Genomic DNA, 14,840 nt, shown 5'->3' with positions numbered 1-14,840 from the left:
CTTTTTAGATCTCCTACAAAATGTGATAGTTCAACAAGTAGAGTCAGAAGAAGCCAAACAATTAATTACTTCTCATGCAACTCGCAGTTGAAAATGCAAATGCTGAATGTCAAAGAGTTTTGTGTCCTCTTTGGAACCGTAACTCTTCATTAGCAGATATGATAAGGGCTTGCCAGAACGTTGGCACCGAGGTCCATGGTGCAGATTTACTTGCTGCTGCCTTGTCACAGCAAATGGTAGTGGCAAATGCACAACGAGGTTCTTGTTTGACTCCTGGTCACTTATAGTGATTGATCTTAAAGACTGTTTCTTTACCATACCGTTGCATCCTGACGATGCACCTCGGTTTGCATTTAGGGTACCAGCAATTAATCATCAGGAACCCACCATGCGTTTTCACTGGGCTGTGTTGCCACAGGGCATGTTAAACAGCCCCACCATGTGTCAAATGTTGTAGCGCAGGCTATCAGTCCTGTTCGCAAAAGGTACCTGCAGGTTTTCATCTACCACTATATGGATGACACTTTGGCATCGGCATCATCCTCCTCATTGGTCACTCAAGCCGTGATAGACCTAAGACCATCATTAAGCAACGACAGCCTCTGTATAGCAGAGGAAAAGGTCCAAACTCAAGTGCCATGGAAATACCTCGGATGGAAAATTGTTGAGACAGCTATTCTTCCTCAACCTCTACGCCTTGCTACAAATGTCAGGACCCTCAATGACCTGCAAAAGTTACTGGGTACCATCAATTGGGTGTGACCATAGCTGGGAATAACTACACGAGACCTGGCACCTTTGTTTACCCTGTTAAAAGGAGACGCTAATTTGTTGTCGCTATGTACACTCCACCTTTGAGGCCAAAAGGGCTTTGCAAACCATAACCAATAACGTACAGGAGGATCAGAGTCATCACATTATACTAACTTTGCCTGGTTTGTTGGTTTTGATTTATAATGAATTTCAGCCTTTTGCTCTCTTGTTTCAATGGGCAACTGAACACCAGGATCCATTGAGAATTTTGGAGTGGGTCTTTTTGCCCCACTCTTTTTCCAAAACACTGACAACTCTTATTGACATGTTGGTGCTCCTCATTCAAAAGGGACGACATCGTCTGCAGGAACTTATGGCCTGTGACCCAGCCACCATTTTTATGCCTTTGGCCAAGCAGGACTTTGACTTTTGGGTTAAGCAAAGCCTCTCACTGCAGTCTGCTCTGGCCGACTTCAGTGGAACCATTGCTTTTTCTATTCCTCAACATAAATTGCTTCACTCTTTAACTGATTTACCCTTACAATTGAAACTGCATATTTCTCATGTACCTATCCCAAATGCCCTGACTGTTTTTATTGATGTCTGGGGACCTTCGGGAAAGGCCGTTGTATCATGGAAAAATGAGCAAGGGCATTGGGACTCGGACATTACCTTTGTTACTGGTTCCACACAAATAGTGGAGTTAGCTGCAGCTGTTCGTGCCTTTACATTGTTTAGACAACAACCTTTAAACCTAGTTGCAGATTCTTTATATGTTGCAGGGATAGTGTGTAGGTTGGAACATTCATTTTTAAAAACGGTTCCTAACCAACAGTTATTTGTTTTGTTGAAGCATCTTTTGTTCCTATTGGAGCATTGCTGTCATGACTATTTTGTTTTACATGTGCGGTCACACACCTCATTGCCTGGTCCCATTGTTGAAGGCAATAATGTGGCGGACTTTTTTACCACGGCTGTTGTTACCCCCAGTGCTTATCAACAGGCTAAGCTTTCACATCACTTTTTTTTCACCAAAATGCTAAGGTGCTGCAACATTCGTATCACCTCACACGAGAACAGGCCCGGGAGACTGTGAGGGGCTGTCCCGACTGTCAAAACTTTACCCCTTTACCCCTTTATCCCAGTCTTAATCCTCGTGGCCTCCAAGCCCGAGAAATTTGGCAAACTGATATCACACATATTCCCTCGTTTGGGAATCTTAAATATGTTCATGTATTGGTTGACACTTTTTCACACTATGTTTTTGCCACTGCTCACACCGGGGAGAAAAGGTGTGACATGTGCCGTCATTGGCTTGCTTGTTTTGCTACCATGGGAGTTCCTGCTCAAAATAAAACCGACAATAGCCCAGCATATATAGCGCAACCCACGTGCCTGTTTTTGCAAAATTGTGGCATTACCCATGTGATGGGCATTCCCCACTCGCCCAGTGGACAGGCCATTGTTGAACAAACTCATCGGTCTCTTAAAGACATGCTGCAAAAACAAAAAAGGGGGAATAGCCCGGGTACCTCACCACAGGAGCAACTGTGGAAAGCTCTATGTGTGATCAATTTTTAAACTGCTCTTCCAACCATAAACATTTCTCTTGTCCTGCTTGGCAGGAACTGCCTTGGGTCTGCTACAAAGACCCAGAAACTACCCAATGGAGCATTACAGTAGAATTAATAAGTTGGGGGAAAGGGTATGCTTGTGTCTCTACAGATCAAGGGCCTCAGTGGATCCCTGCTCGGCTTGTTCGACCAGCTGATCATGGACCTCCTACCAACGATGAGCCAGAGAACAAGCCAGAATAATGCAAACAGACTAATGCGACTAGTCTGATGCTTCAAAAATTATTGATTGATGTACAATCAGTGTGACATGCTACTTTGCAAAGCAGAGCTGCAATTGATTTTTTGTTACTAGATCATGGCCATAGATGTGAGGAGTTTGATGGAATGTGCTGTAAGAATTTGAGTGATAATTTGTGTCAATTCATCAAAGTTTGAAACAGCTACATGATTTGATGAATAAGTTGAAGGAAGCTTCTGGATGGAATCCTTTTGAAGGTTGGGATTGGACCACAGGATTAGGTCCTTGGATACAAAATATAGTGATCTATGGGTTTGTTACATTGCTAGGGGTTTTGGTCATTGTTATATATCTACCATGTTTGATGAACCTGATGCAAGCCATGATACAAAGGGCTGTCCATCAAGCTATGACGGTTCAAATTCACACAGCCTTAACCTTATCCAATTTAACAAAAAAAAAAAAAGGGGGGGGGGAATTGTAAGGGACGAAAATAAGTTGACCTTGTAGAGAAACAAGGCTGAATTGTCAGAACTGTTTAGTGTACAGATAAGTGGCCAAATTTGGCAGTGAAACCACAAGCGTGCAACAGCTCGTAATGAGCAACTGCTTTGCTACACATAGACAAATTCCCAGGTGCTCTGCTGCACGTAGGTACATTCCAGGGCAGAGCTTGGATAGATAAGCGATTGTATATAACCAGCACTTATGTGTACAATAAAGGATCTCACTTCTTCACTGACTTGGGGTCCATGCCTTCATATGCCACATAATTTAGTTGTATATAGTTTGGTTGTGTATCATTTCAAGCTTGTTTTTGCAGACAGTCCCTATCGCCAGCAATCACGAATCTTACTTTGTCATGATTTCATATTAATAAAGAATGTTATTCTGTAAATTGTTAGTGTTAGTCCTTTCTGGGCGCTAGCAGCTGCCAGCAGTGGGTAACACATTCAAATAAAGTGGGCAGACCCGCTGAGGGGTCCCCCTGATGCTGTTGGTGTGTTTCCCTGAACAAGGCAGTTGAATTGCTCTCTGATCCAGTGAGACTGTTCAGTGAAGGGTCCCTATAATGGGATGCTGACAGACTGGTTGGGCACAAGGGCCTCTGCTTTCCTGGGGCCCTGATAGATAGATCAAACACCTGGGGCCGAGAGGATTACCCCCCCCACCCCCTTTTCATGTGATAATACCACATAACAGACACATGCATTTGTGCTACAGCAGTGTATAGCCAATATGAAATAGTCAAAGGCAAAAATAAAAGTTCGTGCACAAAAACTTTTACATGTTCTCAGAATGTGGGATCAAGTTCAACCTGAATCAGATCTGTATTTGTTGAGAAGGTTGAAGAAGCATCATCCACTTTTTTTGTGTGTTGCACAGGCTACATGGAACATACTTAATCCATTGGTTAAAGTCTGACAATTAAAGTTACCTATTTTCGATCAGCTTGGACATTGGTATCAAAGCTTTGGTACCTCAGTGTTGTGGTTTAACCCCTGTAGGCACCATATGAGTTACTATGAAGAAAATTAACTATATCCCAGCCAAAACCAGTACACCTCAGCATAAAAATTTACTTTCTATACTTTTCTCCCACAAACAAAGCCTAGGGACAGGCTAAAGCATTTACAGATTCCATCCTTTGCCATCACCTAAAAGGTTTGCTAGATTTTTTTCAAAAACTCTGTACTCTGTGCAAAGAACAGTATTGTTTCTTAGGAACGGAACTCACCAAGAATGAGAACGACTTCTTGACTTCTGCCTTTCCCTAGATCTAGACCGTTTTTTCAGGGGACTTCTGGATCTGTGTCTGTCCTTGTGTCTTGAGAGCAATCTGTTGCCAGATCTACTTCTATACAAACAATGCCAGAAGAAAAATACTTAATATTGAAACTTAATTAAAATTGGGTCAACCAAGAAGGGGAAAAAAAACACATAAATCTTGCCTCACTACATAAAATTATATAGAGTTACACCTCAGTAATATACTGCCTACCAACATTTTTGTAAATATGGATACTTTAAGCTTCACCAGGTGCACGTGCCCTCCTTTTAAACAATGTACCATTTAAGTAATATTCATGTTTCATAATGACTCCCATGAATATTCTGAAAAATGGATTTGAACTATAAGAGTTCTAAAGAAAAGGAATGAGCATTTACTACACAATAAACAAGGAATGCAAATAACGTGCAGATACTCCAATAGAAATCCAATTAAAGACTTCTGATAAACTTATATTGTATAGTCTCAGATTTGATGAAGAAAACAAGACTTTTAAAAATTACTATACTCTTTTTTTTCCAAAATATTCCCTATATTTGGAAGATCGTATTCCATAGGAAAAGAAAAATTAAAAGCTGAATTTGAACATTAAGTTTCAAAAGAACACATAATTGGATACTTTGCCTGAGAGGTTAAAGTACGATGAAGTTAAACTTACCAAAGACAGAAATTCATGTATATTACTCAATAAATCCTGAAGAACAGGGAGATACAAAAAAATACCAGCTCTACCCGTCTTCTGCAGCTCAAGACGCACAGAGTAACATATATCAAGAGGAGAGGAGAGGCAATCACTTCTTACCTACAGCTTTGCTCCATGTATCAGTGTAGAAATACAAACTAATTACAGGGAAAATTAATTACAATTTAGTCCAAATAAGACTTTGAATAAGTTTTATATCATAGAGATGAAAGCAATTTAAGGAGTTTATAAAACAGTAGAACTGGGAAGTGGTAAGGACAGTTTATTCTTAGTAATGAAGTTGCCTCGACAGATCAGATTGGCATTTTCTCAAAACCGACAGTAACAGTGGTAAAATAATTAAAAAAAAAAAAAACCAAACACAAAAAACACCACAAAACCAGCCATTGTTTAAAGTACAGATTTTCTGCAAGTAAAAAAAAAAAAGCAAATTCATGTTCTAAAAATCAATTTTGTTTGTGTCAGTACAAAACAGCACTGAGATTACTGCAGTGTTACACAAAACAGACTGTTTTTCAGTTATGTCCTGAGTTAGAGAAACAGAAGAGAAGCAAGCAATAAAGAAATGAACAAATGTTTCTTCTTGCATTAAAATGTACCCAATATTTTGATGTCATTAGATAACATGTACTGTGTAATGCTATTACAAAACTGAAGTCTCCACTTGGATCATATTTGTTTGGTAGTGTAACTGATATGGTGTGTCCCTCTGGCCAGCTTTTCTGTATGTAAAAGAATTCTAGTTGCCCTGTTAAAAGACAATGGATGAAAAAAATGCAACAGTGCTGTCACTGCAACACTGACAACACTCACCTTTTTAAAGTGTAAGCCATCATACATTGAGTCTCTTTTTTTATTATTATTTTGATACTTAATGGAGCCAAATATCTTTAGATTGATTATGTAAATGATCAGAAAACATTCTTGACATTGAACCATTTCAGGAAGCATTTGTAAGTCTCACATTGCAAGACTGTCTCATTCTTGGAAAAAAAAAAAATCTTAATGGGTAAACTTTAATGGTGATCTAGTAATTTCATTTCCTCCTATATTTCAAAGCCTGTTTCAGAGCTGAACAAATTAGCAAAGCAAACAAACTCTGAAGAATAAAAAACTGCCCCTAAAGCCTTTTTCTTCTGGCTTTTAAAAAAATATAGCTTTACATTTACAGTACAGTAAATAAAAATACTGCATTTGTTAACTAGATGTTTAAAAGTTCAGGACAGCAGAAACTTTCTACTAGCAAAACCAGCCAGCCTATCTGTTCAGGGTGTTAACAGTAAACTAAACGTTCCCTCCACAAAACACAGTTTCTTTTTACAATTTCATTTTTGACCACTGTATTATGCTACATATCACAAAATGTACCATGAAAGCATAGAAATGATTATGCTACATGGCACAAAAAGTACCTTCTAGTGTGTTTTACCTGAAAGTAATCCTGAAAATATTTAGCATTTAGAAGGAAAGAGTTCAGAGACAAAGGTCCTAGTTACTCTGATCTGGTCAAGGATACTAGTCTCATAACTCCATAAATCTCAGTAACCACCACCACTCAAAAAAACCCAGTATGATCGATTAGTCCAAAATATTAAAAACATACCTACCTGTGTTTTGAGTGTGATCTTTTCCTTCTAGACCAGGATTTTGAGCTAGACCTGGATTCTGAACGAGAATGGGAACGAGATCGACCACCTTTTCTTTCACTGTTCTTTCCAGACTCTGAGAGGAAAAAAACACTTTGCAGTGTAAGCTCAGAACATTTAAAGATCCCAGTTAGTCTGGCGCAAGTGGAATGTACCACACGTATAGTGCAAGGGGCCTGTGCTTTGCACATCTTCCTTCTTTGCAAATATCCTTCAGAAACATCCAAGAAAGTCATTGCATATACTCATTGAGTGCAACCATCCTGCAGCAGTACACATAAAACACATAAACAGCTAGCTCTGTTAAGAATGGGATTTATGTTGCTGCCACAATGCACAAGATTACAACATGTTCTCCTCTGGTATATTATTTAATATAACTACTGTTGGTGGGTTTTTTTAATAAACTTGGAAGAATAGATTAAATTTAGAGAGCATAATTTTCTTTTTAAAAGCATAAAATGTAAATAATAATTAGTACTTTTTACACTTTTAGATATTCCAACCACTGTACAAATATTGAAGTTCTATTCCTCAAACACTGTTTGGGGGGAAGAAGGGATGGAGAGAAGGTGGTGAAAAGTTTGATCCAAGGGCCAGGAAGTCAACAGAAAGTTTACCAGTAACCTCAGCAGACTTTGGTTGAAACTCTAAAAATGTATTGTTCTGCTGCTTAACACTGAAGAAATGTGAGAACTATTTTTAGGGTTGGGAGATAAACATCCCCCACCCCCCAAAAAAATAAAAACACCAACCCTCAAGACTCTCCACTATCTAACCTATGTAAATCAACATCAGGGTTTCTTACTATGAAGAATGACAAAGTCTTGCTGATGAAAAGAAATAGAGGAGTATTTCAACTGCAAGTTTAACAAGTTGAGAATTTTTTATGCTGTGGTTTTGCAATCAGTATAATGCAGCATATATCAGCACTGAAATGTCTGTCTAACCACTCAACCCACCAACACCTTCCTCCTTGACCTAGCATTTCAGTGTTAACAAGGATCAGGGAACCAATCTGGATGAAAAAAAGTCCATTACAATATGCTAGGTTTTATTGATTCATTCTCTGATCCCATTTGCTACGAAGATACACATAGTCTTGAGCCAGCATGAAAAAGAGCATAGCTGTGGATAACTGGCTAGCTGAAAAAGGTCTCATAGACATAGTCCAGCTGGCTGGACAAAAATGCACATCGCTCTCAGCTTATCTGAAGTAAAGCAAAAATACACTGTCTTTGGCTGTCCTTGTTACACAATAACAGGAAGATTTCGGTGGGAAAAGAATGTTGCAGGTGGGAACAGATAACTACAGAAGAGAAACTAGGGGCGGGCTTGGTATTTAGGCAACTAACCAATAATGAGCTTAACTTTTGTAATATGTATGAGCTAATTATAACAAGGCATAAAAGGTGACTGTAAGAGACAATAAATGAAGTCTGCTGATCACTCATATTGAGTGACTGTGTCTTCCCTCCGTCGCAACACATAGCACAGTGACAAAATTAACCTGCTAAATGGAAACATAATATTGCTGCTTTCAGCAGCATGTTAGTTCCCTCTCATCATGAAACTATGACATTAATGGGTGCTAGAAGAGGAAAAAAAAAATAAAAGGCATTTTTTTTAAGTTTGTAAGTACTTTGAACTTTAAAAGCACCAACATTAAGTATTAATTTAGTATTGACTTTGTATTTTTGAAAACATTCAGTGAGCATATATCTGAAAATAAGATATGATGAAATAAAGTCAGCTTCATTCCACTGCTTTGTTACATGAAGATAATTTTGGTTATTTTCTTTTGTTTTCCCACACACATGTTCACCTTTGAGTACCTTTCCTGTGTTCGAAAGTGCTCTTAAAAAGCATGTGCCAACATACACACAGAACACACCTGTTAGGTAATGAGCATACCTGGCTCAATAGCAGCAGATATGAAAGACTGGGCTTCCCTTACTCTCTTCATCACTTCTTCCAGTTCCTTGGCAGCAGCTTGTGGTGTCATTTCGGGAGGCTTCACTATTGCATTATTGGAGTGATTTATTCTAAATTAAGGGAAAATAAAACAGTTAACTCCCAAACACTTTTAAAGGGAAAATGAAAAACAAATAAGAAAACACCTCAACTTCCACATATGACTAAAAACTTCAAAGTTCAGCAAAACTACAGATTTTTCCTAACACTTGTGGCATATGAAGGCATGAACTCTGTGGTTCAACCAGAGACTCTTTATTGTACAGAGAAGCTCATATTTATATCTCTGAGCCCCGATACAAATTCCAGCTGTATGTACCACCAGGCTCAGGGCAGAAACCATTCATGCAGTTACATAGCTATATATCACTACAAGCATGCAGGCACCTATTAAACACTAGATAACCATGTTTATATTTCTTACTTTCCTTCACAATACCCAGTTGTTCTCTTATCTCCTGTCAGATCAGACATTCTCTATCCTCCTTTCCCACAAACACTCATCTGTTCTAAGCATCTGAAATATCTTTTATTGCTTTCAAATCTTATCACTTTTAAATAAATGCAGCACAATATTTCTGAGTTAAAATATTTCCTAGTAGAAGTCTAGAAATCTGTTTCTCTATTTCAGATCAGATTTCTACATTAAAGCCTACTAATTACATACACAACATATATAAAGCTTAATTAGTACCAAAGACTTTGCAGATTTTCTCGCTGTTATGGCTTTCACTAACTCAAAATTAGATGCAGAAATATTTTAGTCTATGCCATCCATATTCTTTTTGGAGAAAATTATGCCCAACCTTGAAATTGTAGTTCATAAAAGTATTCCAGTTTACTAACAATAGGTCCTTATTTGGAAAAATATATTCATCACAGCAGTTTCCTGCACACCAGAGTCATAAACGTATAAGGAATTAAGGACGCATAAGGAACTAAGAAATCTCTCATTCAATATTTGTATGAATAATTAATTTCTTACTTCAGTGGTCTGTCTCCAAACATAACTCCATTAAAGGCAAGAGCTCGAGGTACTGAATTTTGGTCTGCAAATTCCACAAAAGCAAATCGCGTTGGTTGTGTCTCATCACCTGCCATTCGCACAAATTTGACTTCTCCAACTTGCTTAAAGAATTCAAGCAGCTGATCTGCTGTTGTAGTCTAGAAAGAGTCAAAAGAGCTCAGCTAAAGTAAAATATATAATTGAAAACAACTTATCCAACATATCAGGTAATCCAAGAACTACAGATTTTGGAAAGACATCTCACCATTATTACACAGGCAATGTGAATTTGGTAATGTTACACTTTAAGAGAGAATGGTATTTTTTTCTTCCATTAGTCTAAAGAATATACTACAATTTAAAATAGTGCAACCACAAGCCCTGAAGACCTACATGTAGGTTAAAAAAAGAACTTGCACAGGATTTTGCACTTTTCAAGCAACTCATTTGAAATAACTGATGAGGAATTTTCCTTATACACCTATGTCCAAACTAGTGATTGTGAATTTTGATTTAAAAAAATATTCAAACAATATTACAAGACTTCACTTTTATCTGGTTTTCTATTAGCTTCTAGCTCATTTTATTTTATTGTGATCAATAGTACTTTTATACTCTAGTAGCTACTTTGGCAGTCAAAAAAAACCCCAAATCAAATACTTCCATTGCTATCAGTCAAAAGCAAATTGTTTTTCAATACAATCAGTTGATGAAAAAATAAATTTCTGACAGATCTAACTTTTCTTTCAGAGAAACTCAAAGGTATTTATGCTAATTTTGCAACTTCTACTAGGACAAATAATTCCTTCTTACTGCACTTAAACAACTGTACAGTGTTGTGGGGGATAGCTACCATGATCTCATGACTTCTGAGGCATTGTTCAGCTATCACAACCCAGCCGGACATTTGATCAACACACACAATCATAAGTATGCTTCTTGAATTCAGCTACAGTGTGATTTCTCTGGTATCCTCCTAGAATGAATTCCACAGTCTGATCTGGTCCAATTGGCAAAGGAGCATTTAGAATCTGAAATATCACTAGTAAAAAAAAAAAAAAAAAAAACAACCCAAAAACAAAAAATAGTTTTCTGTTTTGTTTAAATTCCTATTGGCATCAACTAATGAAAACTCTTAAAATGCAAGATTCTGAATCTTCCATTAGTACTGCCAGTAATAATAAAAAAAGCTACCTGTGAATTCAAATTTCCAACATAGACTGTTCTTCTGATTTCATCAATTTTAGATGGATCCACATTCCCTATAATTGGTGGCTGTGGTATTTCTCCCAGTGCCGTAATGTTAGGGTCCAATGCTGCTGCTGGTATAGTCCCCAAAGTGCCAAGTGAAACACCAAGCTGGAAAACACAAAACCAGAATATTTTGTGCAACCAAGCACTAGTGGAAGATACTTCACTTGTTAATACTTTCCTGCCTTGTGTGTTTCTAAGTATAAATCCAATGAATATAGGCAAGACTTTAAACTGTAAGGTCCCAGCTGAGTACTGTATTGAGTTTATATGGCAAGGTTTTCATAGCAGAGAAGGGAGCCACAGGGGTGGCTTCTGTGAGAAGATGTCAGAAGCTGGCCCCATGTCAGATGGAGCCAGTTCCAGACTCTAGAAGGACCCACTGCTGGCCAAGGCTGAGCCAATCAGTGACAGTGGTAGTGCCTCTGTGATAACACATTTAAGGAGGAAAAAAACCTGCTGTGTAACAGCAGACGGAAGAGAAAGGAGTGAGGATACGTGAGAGCAACAACTCTGCAGTCAACAAGGTCAGTGAAGGAAGCGCTTTAGGCACCAGAGCAGAGATTCCCCTGCAGCCCATGGTGAAGACCATGGTGAGGCAAGCTGTGCCCCTTAGCCCATGGAGGACCCCACACTGGAGCAGGTGAATGTACCTGAAGGATGCTGTGACCCTGTGGAGAGCCTGCACTGGAGTAGGCTCCTGGCAGGACCTATGACCCCATGGAGAGAGGAGCCCATACTGGAGCAGGTTTGCTGGCAGGGCTTGTGACCCCCATGAGGCACCCATGCTGGAGCAGTCTGTTCCTGAAGGACTGCACCCCATGGAAAGGACCCATGCTGGAGCAGTTGATGGAAGACTGTATCCCATGGGAGGGATCCCACACTGGAGCAGGGGAAGAGTGTGAGGAGGAAGGAGTGGCAGAGACAACATGCAATGAACTGACCACAACCCCCATTCCCTGTCCCCCTGTGCCACTCGGGGGAGGGGGGGAAGAAGGTAGAGAATCCAGAAGTGAAGTTGAACCTGGGAAGAAGGGAGGGGTGGAGAGGAGGTGTTTTTAGATTTGTTCTTATTTCTCATTATCCTACTCCATTTTTAATTGGCAAAATTTAATTTCCCCAAGTCGTCTGTTTTACCTGTGATGGTAATTGGTGAGTGACCTCCCTTGTCCTTATCTCAACCCACGAGCCTTTTGTCATATTTTGCTCTCCCTGTCCAGTTGATAAGGGGGAGTGATAGAACAACTTGCTGGGTACCTGGCAGCCAGCCAAGGTCAACCCACCACAAGTACTTTTTTTAAAGCATAAAAATCTAACCATAAATAACCTTCTATAATTAAGATTTTCTGTGTGCTATCAGTTACCATCTTATCAAAGAGGTCTGGCCAGGGATACAGTATATCAATCAGAAAACATACAGGCTTGAATTTCTAATGCTTGCAGTCAAATTGAGTAAGATGCCTTCAAACACTGCCAATATTCTTATTTTTTTGCCACAAAAAGTATTATTAGTGGATAAGGAATTGATAAGGCCTTGTCCAGTGAGGGAAGAAGGGAATTTGCAGTGCCCAGGGCCAATTTGTTCCATAACAGACATACATCCATCAAAGGGACAGATAAGGTACCTTTTAGACAAGCATATCACCTAAGACAAAATTAACTACAGTTGAAACACAAAGGATATTAAGTCTAAGATCTTTCCCTACACACACAGTAACTTCCTAGAGAATGAGAACAATACAACTCTCACTTTTAGAATTGAGAATTGAAATTTCTCCTAGGTAATGTTATAAAAAAACTTCACTTAAAAGCACTACTTAATTGGTCTGCTGAATTCCTGGTTTGAATTTTATTTTCTCTACCCAGAAAAACAACTGCCTTTCCAGCAAACAGTTTCTAACAAGTGTTAGAAATTCTCCACAAGGCACTAGTAATTTTTTTTATGTAACAAGATAAAACTACTCTGTCTTTACTTGGAATCATCCTTTTATTATTGAACCAGAGGGTTATACAGCTTGACTTCCTCTTTGATATTCTAAAATTCACAGATAATTTATTAAAGATATATATAAAACCAAAGTGAATTTACCTTAGAAGGTTAGTTTAGAAACACGTCTCTAAACACTGCTCTTACACCAATTCTGTTTAATATTTTTTTCTTTAGCAATGATCTGGATGAGGGGATCGAGTGAATCCTCAGGAAGTTTGCAGATGACACCTGGGGGGGGGGGGGGGGGGGGGGGGGGAGTACTGATCTGCTTAAGGGTAGGAAGGCTCTGTAGAGGGATCTGGACAGGCTGGATTGATGGGCTGAAGCCAATTGTATGAGGTTCAATAAGGCTGAGCTGCATAATATGACCCTGCATTTGGGTCCTAACAACCCCATGCAACACTACAGGCTTGGGGAAGAGTGGCTGGAAAGCTGTCTGGCAGAAAAGGACCTGGGGGTGCTGGTTGACAGCCAGCTGAACATGAGCCAGCAGTGTGCCCAGGTGGCCAAGAAGGCCAATAGCATCTTGGCTTGTATCAGAAATAGCGTGGCCAGCAGGACTAGGGAAATGACTGTCCCCTGTACTCTGCACTGGTGAGGCCGCACCTCAAATACTGTGTTCAGTTTTGGGCCCCTCACTACAAGACAGACATTGAAGTGCTGGAGTGCATCCAAAGAAGAGCAAGGAAGCTGATGAAGGATCTAGAGCACAAGTCTTAGGAGCGGCTGAGGGAACTGGGGTTGTTTAGCCTGGAGAAAAAGGAGGCTGAGGGGAGACCTTACTGCTCTCTACAACTATCTGAAAGAAGGTTGTAGCAAGATGGGCATCAGTCTCTTTTCCCAAGTAACAAGTGATAGGACGAGAAGAAACAGTTTCAAGTTGCACCAGGGAAGGTTTAGATTGTATATTAGGAAAATTTTCTACACCAAAAGGTTGTCAAGCATTGAAACAGGGTGCCCAGGGAAGTGGTTGAGTCACCACCCCTGGAGGTATTTAAAAGACGTGTAGACATGGCACTTAAGGGACATGGTTTAGTGGTAGACTTGGCAGTATTGGGTTTATGGTTGGACTCAATGTTCTTAAGGTCTTTTACAACCTAAATGATTCTATGAGTATTTATGCTTCATTAGCAGCAATTATGCAGTAGAACCATGAGTAAGCACTTTTTTTTTTTTTATTAAATGCCTAAACTATTACTTGAGGGTAGTATCATTAATTTTAAGACAAAAAAAGCCAACATTTTTGTGAAATAAATATGATTTTCAAAGTCATGTAATGTCTCATACACAGTTATGAACCATAAACAGAATTAGCCTAAACCTCTGATGACTTTGGTCCCGCTATATAAGTTGTACACTCTAAAACAGCTGTTGGAGCACAAGCTTCAAAAAGGATGCTGAACTTTGTGCAGGTTTTTGAAATAGTGCAGAAGAAATTAAACTTGGTTAAAACAGTGGTTTTATGGAAGGAAAGAAGGAAAGAAGGAAGACACTAAATACATTCATTTCTTTTAGGACGCTGATCAGTATCGGCTAAGAATATGAGAGTGGGAATAATGTTTCTGGTAATGGAGACAGATGAGAAATCATTTAAGAACAGATAGGTTTGGGAATCTGCAGGATACCCTTAACACAAGTCAAAAATCCAGGATGGTACCAGTAACAACATCAATATGCACATTGCTGCAATATGTTTGGAAGACTCAGGACTTTCATCTTCAAATAACATGGGGTTAGTGACATTAAGCCAAATTTTTTTGAAGTAGGATTTACTAGTTCCAGAATTCTCCCTGAATATGGCACAGCAGCCTGCTGATGTCAAGAAGGACTTACAGAAGCAAAAGGGAACTGAGCAGAAACAATAGCAGCTAGCTTCTATACTTTTTGCAGTGAAAAAATTGTTAGACTAA

At 39.1% G+C, this 14,840-nt stretch overlaps 1 protein-coding gene across 11 annotated transcripts in view; it reads right to left on the bottom strand.

The window, feature by feature from the left end:
* The window catches only part of LOC129783187 (splicing regulatory glutamine/lysine-rich protein 1-like), an 82,206-nt gene that overhangs the window by 49,032 nt on the left and 18,334 nt on the right, over positions 1–14,840 (bottom strand). For 10 of the 11 annotated variants that reach the window (XR_008745156.1, XR_008745159.1, XR_008745155.1 and 7 more), the window contains 5 exons: positions 10,884–11,048; positions 9,669–9,847; positions 8,624–8,754; positions 6,671–6,785; positions 4,307–4,426 (listed from right to left, as the gene is read on the bottom strand). Coding sequence is in view for 6 of the 11 variants with exons in the window: in XM_055793061.1 (XP_055649036.1) it covers positions 4,307–4,426; positions 6,671–6,785; positions 8,624–8,754; positions 9,669–9,847; positions 10,884–11,048 (710 nt within the window). In the remaining 5 variants the exon portion in view is untranslated. The remainder of the gene's footprint in view (positions 1–4,306; positions 4,427–6,670; positions 6,786–8,623; positions 8,755–9,668; positions 9,848–10,883; positions 11,049–14,840) is intronic. The other variant, XM_055793062.1, reaches the window with a different exon arrangement.

The sequence above is a fragment of the Falco peregrinus genome, chromosome W (genome assembly GCF_023634155.1).
Source record: "Falco peregrinus isolate bFalPer1 chromosome W, bFalPer1.pri, whole genome shotgun sequence".
NCBI classification, from domain to species: Eukaryota; Metazoa; Chordata; class Aves; order Falconiformes; family Falconidae; genus Falco; species Falco peregrinus.
Note: the sequence above shows the minus strand (reverse complement) of the source record. Positions and strands in the feature narration are given on the sequence as shown.